The sequence below is a fragment of the Doryrhamphus excisus genome, chromosome 15 (genome assembly GCF_030265055.1).
Source record: "Doryrhamphus excisus isolate RoL2022-K1 chromosome 15, RoL_Dexc_1.0, whole genome shotgun sequence".
Lineage (NCBI taxonomy): Eukaryota > Metazoa > Chordata > Actinopteri > Syngnathiformes > Syngnathidae > Doryrhamphus > Doryrhamphus excisus.
In genome coordinates, this window is record NC_080480.1 from 4,626,226 (window position 1) to 4,647,416 (window position 21,191).

Sequence of the window (21,191 nt, forward strand, 5' to 3'; positions counted from 1 at the left end):
TCCGGGTGTGTCGGTCAGCTCGTCATCTGATTGGTTACCGTTCCTTTCCACGTGATAATTTCTTCAGTGTTGTATTTCCGTTTCTTTCATACGCTAACTTCCTGTTTGGCTAGTAATTGTTGAATTGCTGATTGAATACAAGACAAAAAGGGTTTTCATACCTCAAATCTAACTTAAATCTAAATCTGAAAAAGAAAATGTTGCGTTTAAAAGGTGGCTGGTGTTGGTTACTGAGTTTAATATTCCTTGTCCTATACTGACCCCTTTTGGTCTGAGTAAGAAACGAGCAACAAAATAACCACAAACATTTCCAAAAGTTAAGACTGATCCATTTTTATTGTATTATGATTAAATGGCAACAATAAAAACCTTAAATGACACAAAAAATGACACAACTAATAATGAACAAACTCACTATACATTTCAGTATGTACAATGTTTGATAAATAAACCAATACTGTCTAGCAATATGAGTTTTAATTCTCTACAAGTGTTAGAAGCGGAGTGGATGAAACAGAAGAACAAATATCAGTAATGGAGAAATAAAACTGAACCTCATTGCGGTTTGACACATTTATTTTCTCAGTGTTTTGGTTTATCACATCAAGAGGAAAAAAAAAGAACATTTCACATCAAAAGTGTGGATCCTGAGACAAGGACAACCTTATATTTATTGGTGGTGTTTTTAAAGCTTCTATATGCAGCGTGTGCATAAACAACCTGTAGACACTGACACAGCCAATGGACTGTACATCCAGTAATTATTATTATTAGTTTTACCATTATAAAGGTAACCGTTCATATAAAGTGAATGACTGTCGCTAACCAGCAGCATGTTCATATTACGCAGCGCCAGGTGGTACAAGCCAAGGGGAAACTGATGCAAAACATTTTTCAGTCATGCAAATGAGTGGAAAAATTTTGACATTTTGGATTTTTCTCTTACAAAAATCACTCAATAGGAACGCCGAGTCACTTGCTTCGTCTTCCTGATGTGTGTTACAAGAAGTATTACAAAAGCAAACCAAGAAAAGACAGTAAAGCTGTAAAAAGTTATCTAATAAAGCCTTATATATATATATACATAGAAAAGTTCTTTTTTTTATGAGGAGTATTTTGTTGCCGCACATGTTCAGACCTGCTGAGTTCAATGTGCTGGGGGTTTGGGCACGTTTTTTTAGGAATCCAAAGAGGGTTTTGATGCTCACCTCACATGGGGGCTGACTGCATTGAGCCAGAAGGTCAAAGGTCGCTTGGACCCTCCTTTTCCCCCACCCTCAAGTCTCATCCTTAAGAGCCAGCATAGCATGCCTCTTGGTTTCCTGGCCAGCAGAGTCCAAAAACGACAACCTGCAGTGTGAAAAAAAAAAAAAAAACCCTGAAAGAGATCTGATGCTGATCACATGGATGGATGCACACGGATGGACGGAGGCATTGTTTACAAACCCTCCCCCCACCCCACCCTACCCCACACCACACCTCCAGAGGGCCCACCTGCTCCTTTCAAGTGCAACATTCAGCGTGGCGACAAGCAGCTCTTAGTGCCTCTTCATCGACGACACCTTCTTCTTCCTGGCGGCCAACATCTCGTAAAAAGGGTCCCTGCTGATGGCGGCTCTGTGTGGGCACACATGATAATTAACTCGTTGAAAAATACTCAGGGCTCACAGCTAGGAGACCAGGGTTCAATTCCACCCTCGGCCATCTCTGTGTGGAGTTTGCAAGTTTTTTTCCCCTGTGTACTCCGGTTTCCTCCCACATTCCAAAAACATGCTAGGTTAATTAGCGACTCCAAATTGTCCATAGGTATGAATGTGAGTGTGAATGGTTGTTTGTCTATATGTGCCCTGTGATTGGCTGGCCACCAGTCCAGTGTGTATGCCGCCTCTCGCCCGAAGACGGCTGGGATAGGCTCCAAACATTTTCATAGTTGGAGCATATAAAACTGGTGTACAAGCTTCTAAATATCCTTCTTAACATTATTAGAGCCCTTTAGACATAAAATAACACCCCTATAGTCGCTTTCACTCTCACAAAATGAATGAATGAATGAAAAATACTCAGTTGTTTGTCAGCCAGCTTCACAAACAATACGCAGTTGAAATGAACACAGGGAGTTTTAAGTCTACAGCTGGTTATTTATCACGGTTCAATGCTAATTTCATGCTAACGTCAAGGACACAGAGGCTTGACAATATGACACACAATGTCCCGGGAATCCCTTGAATGAGAATATTCATTCATTCATTCATTTTCTACCGCTTTTTCCTCACGAGGGTCGCGGGGGTGCTGGAGCCTATCCCAGCTGTCTTCGGGCGAGAGGCGGGGTACACCCTGGACTGGTCGCCGGCCAATCACAGGGCACATATAGACAAACAACCATTCACACTCACATTCATACCTATGGACAATTTGGAGTCGCCAATTAACCTAGCATGTTTTTGGAATGTGGGAGGAAACCCACGCATGCACGGGGAGAACATGCAAACTCCACACAGAGATGGCCGAGGGTGGAATTGAACCCTGGTCTCCTAGCTGTGAGGTCTGCGCGCTAACCACTTGACCGCCGTGCCGCCTGAATGAGAATATTATTTCTCTAATTAGACTTACTTAATGCTGTTCATCCATTCATCCTTCTCCTCGGTGGAGGGGGCGGAGATTCGGTAGAAGGTGTGATTGCCCTCCACGACGCGTCCGTCGGCCTCCGTCTTGCACGCCTTGATCACCTGATCCTTGTTGTCAGGGATGAAAAGCTCAAAGCAGTTCTGCAAGGAGGAAGAGTTGAATAGTTGAAATATCCATAAGCTGTGCTTCATCTCAAAATACAAACTGGGTCCCGCAATTCAATAAATGAACCAGCAGAGGGCGCTGTGCTTACAGGTTTCTTGTCCTCCACCTCTCTGATGCTCAGGTTCTCCAGCGGGATGATCCCTCGCGGCTCCTTGTCCTGCAAACCACGCAAGAGTAGAAGAATTGAACCCGCGCCGTACATGCTAACAACAAGAACCGGCGGCAGCTGAACTCACCGTCGTGTACTCAAAGTAGTAGAGACAGTTGTCGGTGAGGATGAACCATCTCCTCTTCCAGGTCTTCACGCGTCCTCCTGAGGAGCACACAGAACCACGTAAGAAAAGCTCGGCAGGGGAGGAAATTAAAAAAAAAAAGAAAAAAAAAAGACAAAGCGCCAACTCTAGCAAGACGCAGGCGGGACAGATGAATGAGCAGACAGACAAAAAGCTCCTGGAGACTCCTTCTTGCTCCGCCACGGTGCACCACTGCCCCCCCATGCATGCACCATCACCACATACAGAAATAAATACCTGACTCTGCATAATTATGCCTTTTTCACTTTCACTTTCCGGATGCTTCACCTGCAACAGGTCTTTCTTGACAACACTGGGATTAAGTTCTCACCCCGTTTGATTAACTCGGCCTTTTTACTGATCTCCACCTGACCTTTGACCCCCCCAAAGGGTGGGAAACCTGATCACCGTAAGCAGATGGCAGAGGATAGGGGATGCCATGGAGCGTTGAGCGCCTGCAGCTACATACGACGACTAGCTCCGCCTCAAAATTTCCGGTTTCTGGCTTTGTTAAGCATTTAGCCTCGTCTAGACGACGTGATCCCACCAGCTACCATGACAGAAAGGGAGTGTTTGAGCACATTGAGACACACACACACACAGTCATGATCATATGTCGGCGTGGAAGCTGGCATATGATGCTGCCGTCATTGCTGGGTGGCGACCATGTGACCTGGGGGCGGGTATTCCGTTGGTAAACGTTAGAATACGTCCCACATTCCAAAAACATGCTAGGTTAATTGGCGACTCCAAATTGTCCATAGGTATGAATGTGAGTGTGAATGGTTGTTTGTCTATATGTGCCCTGTGATTGGCTGGCCACCAGTCCAGGGTGTACCCCGCCTCTCGCCCTGAAGACAGCTGGGATAGGCTCCAGCATACCCATGACCCTCGTGAGGATAAGTGGTACAAAATGAATGAATGACTGAATGTGAGTGTGCATGGTGTGTTGCCTAAAGATGACATCAGAACTTCTGTTCTTACAGCCAGAATGCATGAATATATTCTTGTATGCGTCTTTCAGCATTTTCTATGGCGGTGTAGCATTCATTCATTCATTCATTTTAAACCGCTTTTTCCTCACGAGGGTCGCGGGGGGTGCTGGAGCCTATCCCAGCTGTCTTCAAGCGAGAGGCGGGGTACACCCCTGGACTGGTGGCCAGCCAATCACAGGGCACATATAGACAAACAACCATTCACACTCACATTCATACCTATGGACAATTTGGAGTCGCCAATTAACCTAGCATGTTTTCGGAATGTGGGAGGAAACCGGAGAACCCGGAGAAAACCCACGCATGCACGGGGAGAACATGCAAACCCGAGGGTGGAATTGAACCCTGGTCTCCTAGCTGTGAGGTCTGCACGCTAACCACTATACCTCCGTGCAGCCGGTGGTGTAGTATACAGACATTAAATTGTTGGGAACTAACACCGTCCAGAACCGGGCTGGACTGAAGTTCAGTTTAAGGAAATTGTATCTGGACTTATTTCAATTTGAGTCCAATACGATGAAGATGGGATGAAGACATTTCCGATGTATAGTTTTCTGTTTTCAGGTTCCAATAGTATTTTAACTTTGGTTTTAGTGCCTTTGTATTTGTTGTTGATGGCGAACTGGAGCATTTTCACAATCGTTCTAGTCGTTTTTTGGCGGTTTTGTAACCTGTGTTCCTTCACAATGGGATATCTTCGGAATAACGTGGTCCCAAACCCCCTACATGAACGATTTCCGTCGACGAACACGCTTGTTTGCCCCCACATAGTGTATGGACAACTGCAAATGGACGTGCAAACCCAGCAATATCGCAGGCGTGAAAGACCGCGGTATCATCGACAAGACTTCCGTGGACCCGCCCGCACTTGGCGACAAACATAGCAAGACAGCACAGACGGACACAGAGCTGATTGGCTTGGACCCTCGGATTTTGAATAGATGTTTCCATTCCACGTCACTCCCAAAAAAGGAGGCGACTTCCTCCCGTGCGAGAAGATCTGAAGGGCGGGGGCGACGTCCCAACAGATGTTTTTTTTTTGCAAGGGAGGACAGGGTAAGTGGTAGGGTGCTAGAGTGGAGGTATTGGGGTATTTTATTAATAGTATTGAATTTGAATAAATATTGAAACCCTTTCAAACACTCCAATGGCCAGATTAGTCGCTCCCGTCATGTACCACACCACTTTCCCTTCAGATACATTGAGCAGAACGATTTAAGCATGGTTGAAAAGCTGCACTATCCCCTTTAAAAAAAAAGGGTTATAATGTAGCTTTTGGCAGAGGAGGAAAAAAAAACCCACATCAAAAGATAGTGACCATCATAAGTCACAAAGCTGCAGCTGCCCAAAAAGAACCCACAGGGTGTCACCCGGCGACTGCCCAGCAACCACCCAGAAAGATAAAAGATGAAGGGGGGGGGGAATAAAGAATAAAACCACCAGCTCGGTGAGCGACTGAAGAGACAAACATCTGAAGTTGAAATGCGTCGATGGAGAGACAAACAAACAAATAAAAAAAATAACCACAGACAAGGAAAAAAATCCTGCTTGATGTTGGAAGAGAACAAAAGCAAACATGGCGGACCACCAAAAGCACCCAAGAGCTGAAGAGATGGACGAGCGTTTTTTTTTTTTTGTTTTTTTTTGTTTTTTGGGGAAGAACAGGTGTACATACCTCCTGAGGAAAGACAACAGCCATAATCATGGGAACAAACAAACAAACGAAGAGGAAAAGAAAACAAAAATCATCAAATTAAATGATAAGGGATTATTATTATTGCACCACAAGTTACATTTGGAGGAGGCCTTCAATGCGCTGCTGTACAGTTCACCACACGGGGGCGCTGTTTATGACCTATCAAACACTATATTATTTTTTAAGGCTGCTTTTCTTTACAAATACAAACGTGATAAGTGAAACTATTAATTTTGTTTTGAGTTTCAACTTCACTCTTGTGGGCGGGGCCTGCTCTCAACTATGTTAGAAGCCTTTTAATTGGTCGGCGACTACCTACAGATGTATCAGGGCACGGAAAAACAGACTAAAAGACATCATCTCCCTCAACAAGACCATGTAACCAAGGCAACCAATCGTCCTCTACAATGTAGACCCTTTGTTATTTATTATTATTTATTCTTCTAATTTCTATATTTTGTACTGTCATACTGTTTTGCACTGAAAATAGAGCTGCTGCAATTTCATTCTAATATATGTAAAATGACAATAAAGGGCAGAGGAGGCCCCACCAACAAGGGTGAAGCTGAAACGCTAGCCAAAATTAGCATAATGCAAACAAAACTTCAGGAAATACACACAAAATGTATACCTGACAAAATGTACTGTATAATTTAACAAGAACCATGAGAAATCCTTTTTTTTTAAAATAATTTTGATGAAAATAACAAGAAAAATAAAAAAGTTTGCAGGGCCTGCGTTCATCTGTAAACAAAAGCAGCATTTTTATTAATCTTTTTGTGTCGTTTTACTTCCAGCGTCTCCCCCCCATACATTGCTGTGTGCTCTGTAAAGCATGGCATATTATAAATATGGCCTCCTTGGCTTTCTATTGTCAGTCATTTTTATCCTCCACCCTGATTTAGTTTGGGGTCATTAAGAGTGGCTGTAAAGATTCACAGTGATTCACAGATTCACCCTGAAGTCTTCGTTCTTGTCGCGTTCAGTGTGAATCAGTACAAGAAGAGGGAGATCTCAGAGAAAAAAAAAAACAGCAGACGGGAGTGTTGAGGAATCCGCCGTGGAATGCGCCTTTTTTGGGGAAATCCATGTGTAACTGTACTGTAATGTTTCTCCGGGTATGCTACTATTTTTACAGTATGATTGAGTTTCATGTCGGTATATAGTATGCAGACATCATTAATCATTTAAAGGCCTGATTTCAGGCCACATTCATAATTCATTTAAAGAGGCGTCTTCCGTCTGTGTATATATATAAGCATGTACATGTGTATTAGCATAAATAAATGCACTCACAGGTTGTTGACCTGGTCTTATTGCAGCTACTGCTGGAGATTCTATACTGGTATTAATTATATTGTTCATGGAAAATTATAGTAATATAGTATAGCTCCCTGTATGTTTCAGGATTAAGGTTATCTTAATAGTTTTTAAATGTCTTAGGGATTGTGGGCCTTCTTATGTTTCTGAATTGCTTTTAAGTTATGAACCCCTCTCGCGGACCCTCAGGTCTTCAGACACAGGCTTGTTATGTATACGCAGAGTTAAAACACGAACACACGGTGAGGCATCTTTCCAGTGTTATGGTCCCCGTTTGTGGAACAGCCTGCCGGAGGACCTGAGGGCGGTAGAGTATGTTGAGATTTTTAAAAATTTGGCTTTTAACTCATGCTCTTAGTATACTTGTTTTTTTTATATTTATACACATTTATATTTTTATATTATATTTTATATTTTTATATTATATTTTATATTTTTATATTATATTTTAGGCCTTTAACTCACGCTGTTAGTATACTTGTTTTTTTATATTTATACACATTTATATTTTTATATTATATTTTATATTTTTATATTATATTATATATTTTTATATTTATACACATTTATATTTATTTATATTTTTTACACATGTATATTTTTATATTATATTCAATATTTTTATATTATATTTTATATTTATACACATTTATATTATATTTTATATTTATACACATTTATATTATATATTATATTTTTATATTATATTTTAGGCTTTTAACTCATGCTCTTAGTATACTTGTTTTTTATATTTATACACATTTCTATTTTTATATTAAATTTTATATTTTTCTATTATATTTTATATTTTTATATTTATACACATTTATATTTTTATATTTATACACATTTATATTTTTATATTATATTCTATATTTTTATATTTATTTTATATTTTTATATTATATTTTTATATTTTTATATTTACACACATTTATATTAATTTATATTTTTTACACATTTTATTTTTATATTTTTACACATGCTTATTTTAGTTTTTATTAATATTCTTATATATTTTACTTTTTATGTCATTATTTCTGTATACACTTTCTATATTCTTATTTTTTATGTTTTTATATTTTTTATGGCATATTTATATCCAGTGTTTCCTCAGTGGGGGCTCTCTGCGCTGGGGGCCAGGGTGTCTTCTCTTGTGGGGCTTACCGACTGGGGTGGCTGGGAGCTCTGTGGCGGTGCCCCACTGCAAAGCTGTGGGTCGCCTGCCTACCTTTTGGTGTGGTGGGCCCCCCTGAGTTGTGGCATTATTAACATGTAAAGCACTTTGTGCTACATTCTACTTATGAAAAGCGCTCTACAAATTAAGTTTGATTGATTTTTTTTTTTTTTTGCAAGACATGATTAATCCGCAGTCAATTCCACACAATCACTGTATTTATTATCATTATTCCCACAGTTTTCAGCGTGACTCACCAAGTTTTAGCAGCCAACCTTCTCTATCGGGGTTGAAGAACGTATGCGTGAGGTCGTTGCCGTCGTCCTCCGGGATTTTGAACGGCTCGTTTTTGATGCTATCGTACAGATTCTGCGAAAGAAATGGCGTGCCACGGTGAATGTGGAGCTGGCTCACATCATGGAGACGGCGAGGGTAAACAGGCGACCCACTCACCCTGAGGAGGTCCTCGGGTAGGTCACCACCGTCATTGATGCCTCGGTTCATGGAGATGAAGCGTTCCACCGTGGGCTTGTCCTTCACGTTGGGGTTGTGGAGGCTGGTGTTGAGCATGATGATGGCGAAGGACAGGATGTAACAGGTGTCTGGGATACGAAACAGAGGCTCTGTTGTCACATGTCAATGGCTTACACTTCCTGTTTCACTTCCATTCGTTCTGTTGTGAGCTCATTCATTTTCTACCGCTTTTTACTATTATGCGGGAGGGGTGCTGGAGCCTATCCCAGGTGTCTTCGGGGTGAGAGGCGGGGTACACCCTGGACTGGTCACCAGCCAATCACAGGGCACATATAGACAAACAACCATTCACACTCACATTCATACCTATGGACAATTTGGAGTAAACCAATTAACCTAGCATGCATGTTGTTTGAATAATTTTACTCTATCTTAGTTTTATTGTGCGAGTATGGAAAATGTAATAGAATTATTCCTGTTTTGCCCCCCCCCCCCCAAGTGCACATTCATTCATTTTCTACCACTTATCCTGACGAAGGCGGGGGTGCGGAGCCTATCCCAGCTGTCTTTCGGCGAGAGGCGCGGTACACCCTGGACTGGTGGCTAGCCAATCACAGGGCACATATAGACAAACAACCATTCACACTCACATTCATACCTATGGACAATTTGGAGTCGCCAATTAACCTAGCATGTTTTTGGAATGTGGGAGGAAACCCGGAGAGGAGTACCCGGAGAAAACGCACGCATGCATGGGGAGAACATGCAAACTCCACACAGAGATGGCCGAGGGTGGAATTGAACCCTGGCTCTCCTAGCTGTGAGACCTGCGCGCTGACCACTCTTCCACCGTGCAGCCCGGCTTTGGGTTGAAATATAATAAAACATTAAGTCTTTAAAGTAACATGAGAAAAAAATGAAAATGTATTTTTTCATTTTTTTCACAAAGCTGACAAAGCAGGTTAGTATCAAAGTGGCCTTTGCATCCCTTGCCGGAAAAAGTCCGAACACCCCTTTGCATGAAAACATTTATTGGCTTATTAAACATGATGCTAATGTTTACAGCGGTGTGTCTGAACATGAACACAAAGAGCTGCATTAGCGAGGCCAGCTTGGAGTGAAAGGCTACATACAATATGGTCGGCTAAGTGCGGGTTTCTGCGTGCGCCACAGAAAGCGCTGCTAATAGGCGACGAGGGCGGCGGCGTGCGGCTGACGAAGCAGCACTTTATCCGTCATTCCCGGGCTGTTAAGAAGCCCCATGCATTATGCACATCCATCTGCATCCGTGATAGAGCCGCTTTCTCTGATCCACATACATTATTCCCAAAAGACACAGACAACGCCTAAAAGAGGAACCCCTCGGCAGACTGCTTGAAGAAAGTAAATAATCTTAAGTTCATCTCGGCGTGCCATTAGCCGCCGGCGCACTAATGGCGAATATGACTCATGAATAATGGATAAGGTTTAGAGTCGATCGTGGGTATTAGGGATGGATGTTGAAAAAAGCCAAACTGTTGTGGACGGTACCTGTGGACTGGAAGACGCCAGGGTTGCATTGGCAGTAGCGCTGAGCGAAGGCCTCCATCATGCGGTCGATTTTCTGGGCTTCTCCCGGAAGTCGGAAGCTCCACAGGAACTGTCTGTTGGGAGGTTCATCGTGACGGTGACTGCTTCGTGGGAACCGAGACCACGGAAGGCGTGGCAAATCTCAAGTAAAGTCTTACCTTAGGGCTTGGACCAGGTTGAGGTCTGTGAATTCGTGAAGCTCAACAAATGCGTGGAGGACCTGTATGTTGAAATCATCTCTGGAGGACACAAAAGTACAAAAATGTACAAAAATTAAGTATTTTCATGCATAAAAATAAAATACCAACGTAAAGGCACTCAGAAGAAGTGATATGTACTGGTCACTAGGTGTCAGTAATGCTACTGTAATGTTACGTGAGACACACAAGCACCAGACTCACTTCACAATCACCCCCTAACACAGGCTACTGCTGTAGCTGTAACACACGCCAAGCTAAAACTGAACCCCCGACATCCCTTCTTGTCTTACTTTCTCATATTATGTTTACAATTTGGGTAATAGGACTGCGAAGGTGACTATAGGGGTGTTATTTCATGTCCATAGGGCTCTAATAATGTTTAAAAACTTATATTTAGGATGTCAAAAACAGGTTTTATATGCTCTAAACTGCTCTATATTTAATTTATTAATAAGGAATCCCACTTGGTCAGTAAGGATAATTCATAATGCCACCTACAGAGAACATCATTAATACTTAAACTTGCTGATATAGTTCATCTTTAAACCGCTAAAACAGCTAAAATAATGCATAAGGCTAAAAATAACCAATTACCTAAAAATGTCATCCAATACTTCTCTACAAGAGAGGAGAAATATGATCTCAGGGAAGAAGTACATTTGAAACACTTATATGCTAGGACTACGTTAAAAAGCCATAGCATTTCAGTATGTGGAATCAAACTATGGAATGGATTGAGTAAGGAAATCAAACAATGCACAACGATGAGCCAATTCAAGAAGCAATACAAGCAGTTGATGTTTGCTAAATACAAGGATGAAGAGTCTTGAACCAGTCATGATGTGCTATATATATCACTATATTGACACTTACTATGGTACACATTGTGTCATTGGATGGTCATATCAAAAAACAAAAAATTAAAATTTAAGAAAATAAATAAATTACAATTAATAAAATTAAGTAAAAAACATTCATTCATTCATTCATGTTCTACCGCTTATCCTCACGAGGGTCGCGGGGGGTGCTGGAGCCTATCCCAGCTGTCTTCGGGCGAGAGGCGGGGTACACCCTGGACAGGGCACATATAGACAAACAACCATTCACACTCTCATTCATACCTATGGACAATTTGGAGTCGCCAATTAACCTAGCATGTTTTTGGAATGTGGGAGGAAACCGGAGTACCCGGAGAAAACCCACGCATGCACGGGGGAGAACATGCAAACTCCACACAAGAGATGGCCGAGGGTGGAATTGAACCCTGGTCTCCTAGCTGTGAGGTCTGTGCGCTAACCACGACCGCCGTGCCACCCTAAGTAAAAAAAACAATTTAAATTAAATAAAATGAAAATAAATTAAAATTATATTATGAAAGCAGGAAGTGAACAAATGTAACAGTTACTGATTGTAAAAGTACCAGATGGAGGGGTAGGATTTAATAAGCTTTGCTTCTTCCTACTCCTTTTGGACATGTGGAACTGTGAACTGATTATGGGATGCATTCAATTGTCTGGAATTAATTCACAGTAATAAACGAGGGATGACTGTACTAAAAATAGTTGTATTATGGATGTGAGATTGTTGAGCTGGACCACGTGTGAAGCTGTAACTTTGCACATAAAATGTCGGCGATAAGATGCACGCTCCCATCACGCCCACTTAGCCAATTCATTTATCATCTGATCTGGATGATGACATCATTCTCTGACCTTCCTGCCCTTCAGAGGAAATGATCTACCCTGTGAGCTAACGATGTGTCATCCCCAAGCGGACGAGCGACCGATCCGATGGCCTCCTCCTGAGATCAGAAACGTGCCGAGAGCTTGATAACAATCAAAGCGAGAGCATCCGCTCCACTTCCTGCCCTGACCGCCCCTACGCTGAAAGCCACGGATATCAAAAAAAAAAGGGTTTGACACTATTTCCTGTGTAAATGTGGTCACTCGGAACAGCGAGGCTTTTCTCTCGTTTCCCTTAAATGATGTAGACGGCGTCTCGAGCGCGTTACTTTTGAATGAGTAAACAATTGAAAGCAGATGGAGACATGAGTGGGAGACATTGTCTAAATGTGGGAGCAATAAACGCCGTATGGGAAAAGGAGGGGCGTGCCCTCACCTCGAGGAAACTGAGCAATATGGAAAATATGCACGCTTTAAAGTATGTGTGAAATACGGGCAGGATGGTGTGACTCATCGTGACGCCTCACCTTTCTCCGAGGTAGTCTCCGATGGCCGTTTTGTTCAGACCCTCGCCCTTGTAGAGGAACTGAGCGATGTCATCGCTAGTGTTCTTCAGCAAGTCGTTCTCAATGAGGAACTGGATTCCCTGAAAGTGTAAACAAGGGGAAGCGGTCAGGTTTCATCCTACATAAACAAATTTGAGTCAGTCACAGTTCAGTTCAATATGTTGGTGTCATGTTTAATATATTTTTTTTTATACAAAAAGGAAAATAATTGTAGATTATTGAAATTAGCAACACAGTTTGTGGCTGGTGCAGCTATAACCGCCTCATATTCATTTGTGCATAACACATATAATAAATAAATCACAATTAACCTTACTCTTGTGTTAGCTTTCTGGTATCATCTCTTATGTTTGGACCCATGTATTAAATCAGCTATAAAACACACTAAAAAACAATAACCATCAAATTTGCTTCTCATGTCTTGGTTACCTTCTTAGGCTTCCTCATTCATGAAAATGTTGGTTTTAATACTTTTGGTGTGGGCATGTAGGCCTTTTTTTTGTCACTATACCCCTCAATTTCAATTTCCAAAAATGGTAAACTGAATCTCAAAAGAATCATATTAATAAATTTAAGGTTGTTTTGTTACCTGGCTATTACTGAGGGCTTTAGAACATATCTCTTAAATCAATTAGTTTTATTTATTTTCTCATTTTAGTGAATTCTCCTCACATGTATACTGGAAAAGCGGTCAAAATGAGAATCCCCTGAAGCTTACATGATGAGAAGAGGAGCTGGTTGTCATTGTGTTGGCTAATTGTACACTTATGATTTCAGTTGTGGGTAAAAATATTGCTTTATAGTCATATTATTATTATAACAATACAGTGGTCATAATTTCAACCAGACCATTTTTAAATGTACAGTAAACCTCGGATATATCGGATTCAATTGTTCCCACTGGTTTTGTCCGATATAAGCGAAATCCGTTATCTGCGTATACCGGAAAATGTCCGTTTTACGCATATATCGGATTTATATCCGGTATATGCGTAAATCGGATTTTATCCGTTATAAAAAGGCACTTCCTTGACTATGTTTCCAATGTACCTGAACGCGCAGGCAACGCTGCAAACGCTGCAAATGACGTCGTATAGCGGTCTGTCACGATTCGGCGAATCGGAGCGCCACGATGCGGCCATCCGATATATGCGAGGGAAATTTAATGGAAATGCATTGGAACGGGACTGGAGATTTTGTCCGAAATAGGCGAAATCCGTTATAAAAAATCTGATATATGCAATGGATTTTTATTGGAAATGCATTACAGAAAAATCGGTTCTTTTTTATCTGTCCGTTGGGAGCGAATTTCCGATATATCCGAGGTTTACTGTAGTAAAAAAAAAATTTTTTTGGTTTTATTTTGTTGAAATAGAGTTTCCTGACAAAGTCAAAAAGCCTTGATGATGATAAACAAATGTTATGTGATTCTTTTTATGCATTAAAATGTAAAACGGGTCGATGCCGACCCTAACACAAGAGGAGGGCTAACTTAATTCTATGGAGATGCCGTGACTCGGTTTTCTACCTTTTTAGGGTCCATGTTGAATTTCTTACGGCCCATTGCCACCTGTTTGTTCCTCTGCATGTTTTTCCTGGAAAGCAACCAAGATAAAATAGACCAAAACAGTTGATTAACTCATAGTTTCATTTACAGTGTTTACTTTTTTTCCAAAAGTAAACACTGTATATGTTTTGCGGAATTATACAGTACATACAATGAGCAATATTGTACAAAACTGAGGCAAAATTTGTGCCAAAAAAAGTTTGACAGTATTGTTAAAAGGCATAACTCATCTATGACTCATTGAAACAAATGAGCGCTATATAAATTGATGAGTCATGTGAGTATAAAAAAAATGATAATTCCCACCAGCTATTCATATTCATCCTGACCCTTGCTGCCATGACTAAGCGTTTAACATTGTGCTGATGGGAATGAGATGCCAATAGACGCTCGGGGGTAGGGGTGTCAAAGCCTGTTTGTATGGGATGCCGTCACCACGGTTACCCCCCGCCGCACCCCCCAGTCTCCAGCCGGTGAAGGGTCAACGCCAGGGATTCCTCAGGCTTTTTTCTTAAACGCAGACAAACTAATATGTGCTGTCGCCACGATAAAAGCGGTGCGCTAAGACGCCTGGATCACAACAAGGAGATGCAACCCTTAATGGATTTGAGGAGTGGGGGAGTGGGGGGGGGTGCAGTGAAAGTGCGGCATGATTTATTTGCAGTTGATGGGCTCGCTGACCAAAAGTAGTGGACCCCGACGCTCCCTCCCAGAGGACCATGCATTGTCCGCCTCGACCCGTACACCCACTACATTATTCAATGAGGCCTCTCATCATGGGAGGTGGGGGGTGTGGGGGGTACACTCTGATGAAACATTTAAAGCGCCTTAAAAGCACAGCCAATGCGGGAGGACGATTTGGCGTGAAGCTGACCGGGCCAACTGTCTCGACAATCAATAATTGTCAGCTTCATTTGCTGAGTAAATAAAAGGCAAGGAAGTCAATCAGGCAGGGAATGTCGAGGGCGGAACCCGACGGCGGTCTTACCGTTCCTCAGTGGAACCCAGGTTCTCAATCTCGCTGGTGACTTCTGCTATCTCATCCTTCAGCCGCTGTGGAAAAAAGAAAGCAGTGTTATCAAGAGCATCCACCTTTTTTCCAAACTTAGTCGGATAGCATTCAGGCCTAACCCTGATACAAACAGTGTAATAATGCTTGAAGAGGCATTCAAGTGTAGGTGGAATTCAGGGACTCGACACAAATATGAGGCATTCACGAGACGCATTCAAATACGTTGTGATAATATGTAGCATGCTACAACAACAGGCTTCTATTGTAGGTTTGAATGGCCTCAATAAACAGCCACAATATTCCCCAACACAAACTACAATTGTGGCCGTAACAGACGCCAAGCTAGCACTCAACAACCTATCGGCTACCAGAACACTTACTTACTCTTATTTTCTCTTATTATGTCTACTATATTGAGTAATAGAAGTGTAAAGGTGACTATAGGGGTGTTATTTCATGTCTGGAGGGCTCTAATAGAAGGCTGTAAACCGGTTTTCTGTGCCTCCATTGAGAAATAAGGAATCCTACTTTGTGGAAATTCACTTATCATGGTTGAGTCCGGAGGCGATTAACCACGATAAACAAGGGACGACTGCATAATAACAAGACAAAGTATAGTTTCTACTATATTGAGTAATAGGAGTGTAAAGGTGACTATAGGGGTGTTATTTCATGTGTAGGGGGCTCTAATAATGTTAAAAACGTGTATTTAGAAGGCTGTAAACAGGTTTTCTGTGCCTCCATTGAGAAATAAGGAATCCTACTTTGTGGAAATTCACTTATCATGGTTGAGTCCGGAGGCGATTAACCACGATAAACAAGGGACGACTGCATAATAACAAGACAAAGTATAGTTTCTACTATATTGAGTAATAGGAGTGTAAAGGTGACTATAGGGATGCTATTTCATGTCTGGAGGGCTCTAATAATGTTAAAATGTGTATTTAGAAGACTGTAAACAGGTTTTCGATGCCTCCATTGAGAAATAAGGAATCCTACTTTGTGGAAATTCACTTATCATGGTTGAGTTCGGAGGCGATTAACAAGGGGCGACTGCATAATAACAAGACAAAGTATAGTTTCTACTATATTGAGTAATAGGAGTGTAAAGGTGACTATAGGGGTGTTATTTCATGTCTGGAGGGCTCTAATAATGTTTAAATGTGTATTTAGAAGGCTGTAAACAGGTTTTCGATGCCTCCATTGAGAAATAAGGAATCCTACTTTGTGGAAATTCACTTATCATAGTTGAGTCCGGAGGCGATTACCCACGATAAACAAGGGACGACTGCACAATAACACTACAAAGTACACACTATCATTCTGCATGCATAATTATTTACTACGGGTCCAACCACAAAGGCAAGATCTGTGCTTTCAAGAGCTGCGCAATCCCGACACATTCCTCAGATACTTGTCTCCGCAAACAATGGCCCGGGCTTGAAACGGGAGGCGTGGCGTTGCAGGGCCAGCGAAGGAGTGACGTGGGGAGTCAACAAGGAGCAGGGTGTGGTCTCCGCGTGCACGCCGCAAAGTACGTGGTGAGGGCAAAGACTCGTTAAAGTTTGGGTGACAGCCCGCAGAGATTGGAGTCGATTCCCCTCGCAGGGACATCTGGAGGGAAGGCAATCTGTCACCCCGGTATGGAATTTGACTGCAGACATCCACATCTGTCTGCTGGTTGTATTTAATCGCGCTTTTAAAACTTTTAAATCATACGGCGGTAAGTCGGAGGTCTTCCGTTGGAATGGTTGAACCGCAGGCGCAAATGTTTTGCTGAGGAAACGAGCTCTCGGTAGGAAATTCCCGACATTCCACTTGGGGTCAAGTTGTGTGACTGGGGGAATTTGGAAAAGCGTAACATGATAATAAAGCGGCAAAAAACGTGGCGTTGGGTCTGAGACGATTGATTCATAATCGCAGCGCTACTTGGAATTCAACCTCAGATGCGTTTGAAGCTAATGCAAGGGGTGTCCAAAGTGTGGCCCGGGGACCATTAGCGACCCACAGCTGCTTTTTTAATGGCCCTTGGCGCATTCTAAAACACAATAGAGACAGATAGAGGTAGATGGTGGCTGTTTTTCTTTAAATATATATAATATGTGTTCATACAGGGGCGGCACGGCGGTTGAGTGGTTAGCGCGGAGACCTCACAGCTAGGAGACCGGGGTTCAATTCCCACCCTCGGCCATCTCTGTGTGGAATTTGCATGTTCTCCCCCCGTGCATGTGTGGGTTCCTCATTTCAAAAACATGCTAGGTTAATTGGCCACTCCAAATTGTCCATAGGTATGAATGTGAGTGTGAATGGTTGTTTGTCTATATGTGCCCTGTGATTGGCTGGCGTCCAGTCCAGGGTGCAACCCGCCTCTCGCCCGAAGACAACTGGGATACGCTCCAGCTTAGCCTAGGTAGAAAATGAATGAATGTGTTCATACAACTGAACAAATTCATAAGATCTCCTAAGTTTTGTGTAACTTTAACGGTGAAATCTGGTTAAAATCCACACTGTACAACGTCATGGACTTCAGATGTTCCGCCGTATTTCTGACTTGCCACTACCTGAATGTCCTCCAGCAGCTCCTGCTTGCGGCGGCGGATGTTCTCCAGCTCCTGCTGCTCCTCCGGAGTGAGGTCGTCCGGCACTGGAAAAGACATGAGAGAGATGAGCTCGGAGACACCAAAAATAAACCCCAAACTAACCCCCCCTGAGTCTGCAAAAAAAAAACATTTTCCTTACTTTCCTTGGGTGACAACCCACAGACTCCGCACGCCAAAAACGACAAGCACAATACTCGCAGGAAGACATTTTTTTTTCTAACAGTAAAGTTCGAGATAATCGTGTGCCAGTGTATCGCAACGGTGCTGCCAGTCCTGCTGTCGCTCGCACATTACGGCCGTTATAATTAGCTCCTTGTGTTCAAAGTGTTCTCACACATAAACAGTGCGAGTGTACGCTGAGCCTGTGCAGGCGCTAAGAGGCATCTCATTCTCTTTGCATCTCATTAAAATTGCAAAACGTCAAAAAAATAAATAAATAAATAAAATCAGCATTGACTATTTTTAATTGCCCCCCTGACCTCGGACTCTCTCCTCTCCTCTTCCTCATTACATCTGTGGTGAGGTTGAAAGGTTAGAAGGGGGGTCACGGCCTGGGCTGACTTGGGTTGATCTTGGGTAGAGACTTTGCAACATAATGCTAATGAAGAGGAGATCCCTTAGCTTAACTTATTTCAGGCTTTAAAGGGCTCCAGGCTCACTTTTTTTTTACCAGCAGTGGCCCCTAACTTAACACTTCAGGAGCAATAGCAGGGAATGGAGTTTGATTTCCTCTCATTTTCACCGTATTACTGGCGGTGTCATGAAATACAAGCATCATGTCCTTTATCTGGGGGAAAACAGTCTGAAAAACAGGGGGTCGTCTTATATTCAGGCCACACCCACCTTGGAATTATGCAGCTTGACTGTAATATGGTATTTCAAAATATATTAATTCATAAAGCATGTCGTTTTGTTGTTAAATATGGCCTATTATTAGTAAATTTGACATACTTAGATTAAACTAAGTAGTCGCAAGCATAAAAATTGCTAAATGAATGAAAATACAACTGTAAAGCAATTGGAAAATGCATGTAGTATTCTGCACTGGTCACTAGGTGTCAGTAATGTTACATTGATGAGACAACAGCCACCACAGGAAGTACTATGTAGAAACCAAGTAAAAAGCAACACCAATGCCTACATGTGCAAGTCTATATATGGTTAGCATATGGGCCTCACAGCTAGGAGACCCAAGTTCGATTCCACCCTTGGCACATCTGCGTGGGTTTTCTCCGGCTACTCCGGTTTCCTCCCACATTCCGAAAACATGCTAGGTTAATCGGCGACTCCAAATTGTAGGTATGAATGTGAGTGTGAATGGTTGTTTGTCTATATGTGTCCTGTGATTGGCTGGCAAGCAGTCCAGGGTGTACCCCGCCTCTCGCTTGAAGACAGCTGGGATAGGCTCCAGCACCCCCCCCATGACCCTTGTGAGGATAAGCGGTAGAAAATGAATGAATGAATAAACATTAGAGACCTCCACACATAAAGTAACACCCCTATATAATCACCTTTTTTGCTCTTTTACCCAATATAGTAGAAATAGTAAAAATAAGAAAGCTTAGGCTGCACAGGGGTTGAGTGGTTAGCACACATGCCTCACAGCTAGGAGACCTGAGTTCAATTCCACCCTCGGCCATCTATGTGTGGAGTTTGCATGTTCTCCCTGTGCATGCGTGAGTTTTCTCCGTGTACTCCGGTTTCCTCCCACATTCCGAAAACATGCTAGGTTAATCGGCGACTCCAAATTGTCCATAGGTATGAATGTGAGTGTGAATGGTTGTTTGTCTATATGTGCCCTGTGATTGGCTGGCAAGCAGTCCAGGGTGTACCCCGCCTCTCGCTTGAAGACAGCTGGAATAGGCTCCAGTACCCCCCCATGACCCTTGTGAGGATATGCGGTAGAAAATGAATGTCATATTTTCTCTTATTATTTCTACTGTATTCGGTAATAGGAGTGCAAAAGTGACTATAGGGGTGTTATTTCATGAAAAGAGGGCTCTAGTAAGTCGTACACAGGTTTTCTATGCTCTAATTACATTAATATTCAATTCCTGTTTAGTGGAAAAGCCAGTTCCCATAACCTTCCCTGGAATGGCTCCTCATTTGACACAGGGATAACAGAGCAATAACAGCCTTAAGGCGCATTGCTAAAGAGGTGGAAGGTTCTAAAACAAACCCATGTGGTGTTTTCAGACGGGGTTTGGGGATCACAGTGGTCAAATGTGAGGTTCTCCAATAAACCACATAGCCTCCTTTCGGTATCACAGTGTAAACAAGGTGTGTCGCTTCGAATGTATCAGACAAGGCGCCGTGATGCCAAGAAAGATGCTTCCAAAAGGTATACAAAGAACATAATGCTAATGGTCAGAGCATGGCGCTAAGCGTGTGTAATTTCCCAGAACACCAACAGCACCATGGACAGGAAACCATCCACTTAATCTAAAGAGAGCTGTTCCATGCGTCTGTTAGTCAGCAAACATCTCCCTAAAGAAAGAGACAGTCAGTGGAAAAGAGCCCATAAGAGGGTGGAACTTCAACATGAGTGAAGCAGTTCTTGGCAAGGGCCATGGAGGTGACATCAAGGGAGATACCAATTATAGTTCTCCTCTCCCGCGGTGCCAGAGCCTACTAATACGTACGCTGATTGCCACACTGGCATAAAAAAAAATGGAGACGTCTCATTTCCACCACCCGCATCGCTGAAGAACTCTCCTTGGAAAATAAGGAAATTAGAATTCAGCGTGCTTGAAGGATCACTCAGCCCTGCTCCCCACGGATGCGCCCCAATTTAGGGAGCAGCTCTGAACACACGAGGACCCAAATAATCTTATTAAGCACATCATCTAAGAAGGGGCTGTCCAAACGTTTCCCAAAACGGGCCCATAGTGAAAAATGAAAGGATGGATTTAGCAAAGTGACACGTGTACATATGCTAAGAAGTTATATATGTTATATAAAAGTATATATTTATATAATATATATTGCTTCTTAGGCGGCACGGTGTTCGAGTGGCTAGCGCGCAGGCCTTCTAAATGTGTTTTCTTAACATTATTAGAGCTCTCTAGACATGAAGTAGCACCCCTATAGTCACTTACACACTCCTATAATTCATTATTTATGACATTACACAACTCTTTTGCTGGAGACCCGAGTTCAATTCCACCCTTGGGCATCTCTGTGTGGAGTTTGCATGTTCTCCCCGTGCATGCGTGGGTTTTCTCCGGGTACTCCGGTTTCCTCCCACATT

General features: G+C 42.5%; 1 protein-coding gene across 4 annotated transcripts in view; it reads right to left on the bottom strand.

The window, feature by feature from the left end:
- Positions 1–308: 308 nt before the first annotated feature.
- Positions 309–21,191, bottom strand: part of LOC131103149 (cytohesin-1) — a 40,563-nt gene continuing 19,680 nt past the window's right edge. For 3 of the 4 annotated variants that reach the window (XM_058049165.1, XM_058049164.1, XM_058049166.1), the window contains exons 2-14: positions 17,903–17,985; positions 15,318–15,382; positions 14,291–14,357; positions 12,724–12,842; positions 10,473–10,553; positions 10,276–10,388; positions 8,725–8,873; positions 8,528–8,640; positions 3,027–3,105; positions 2,879–2,947; positions 2,611–2,765; positions 1,495–1,617; positions 309–1,350 (exon numbers count right to left, since the gene is read on the bottom strand). In XM_058049165.1, coding sequence (XP_057905148.1) covers positions 1,539–1,617; positions 2,611–2,765; positions 2,879–2,947; positions 3,027–3,105; positions 8,528–8,640; positions 8,725–8,873; positions 10,276–10,388; positions 10,473–10,553; positions 12,724–12,842; positions 14,291–14,357; positions 15,318–15,382; positions 17,903–17,985 — 1,172 coding nt within the window. In that variant the 3' untranslated portion in view covers positions 309–1,350; positions 1,495–1,538. The remainder of the gene's footprint in view (positions 1,351–1,494; positions 1,618–2,610; positions 2,766–2,878; positions 2,948–3,026; positions 3,106–8,527; positions 8,641–8,724; positions 8,874–10,275; positions 10,389–10,472; positions 10,554–12,723; positions 12,843–14,290; positions 14,358–15,317; positions 15,383–17,902; positions 17,986–21,191) is intronic. The other variant, XM_058049163.1, reaches the window with a different exon arrangement.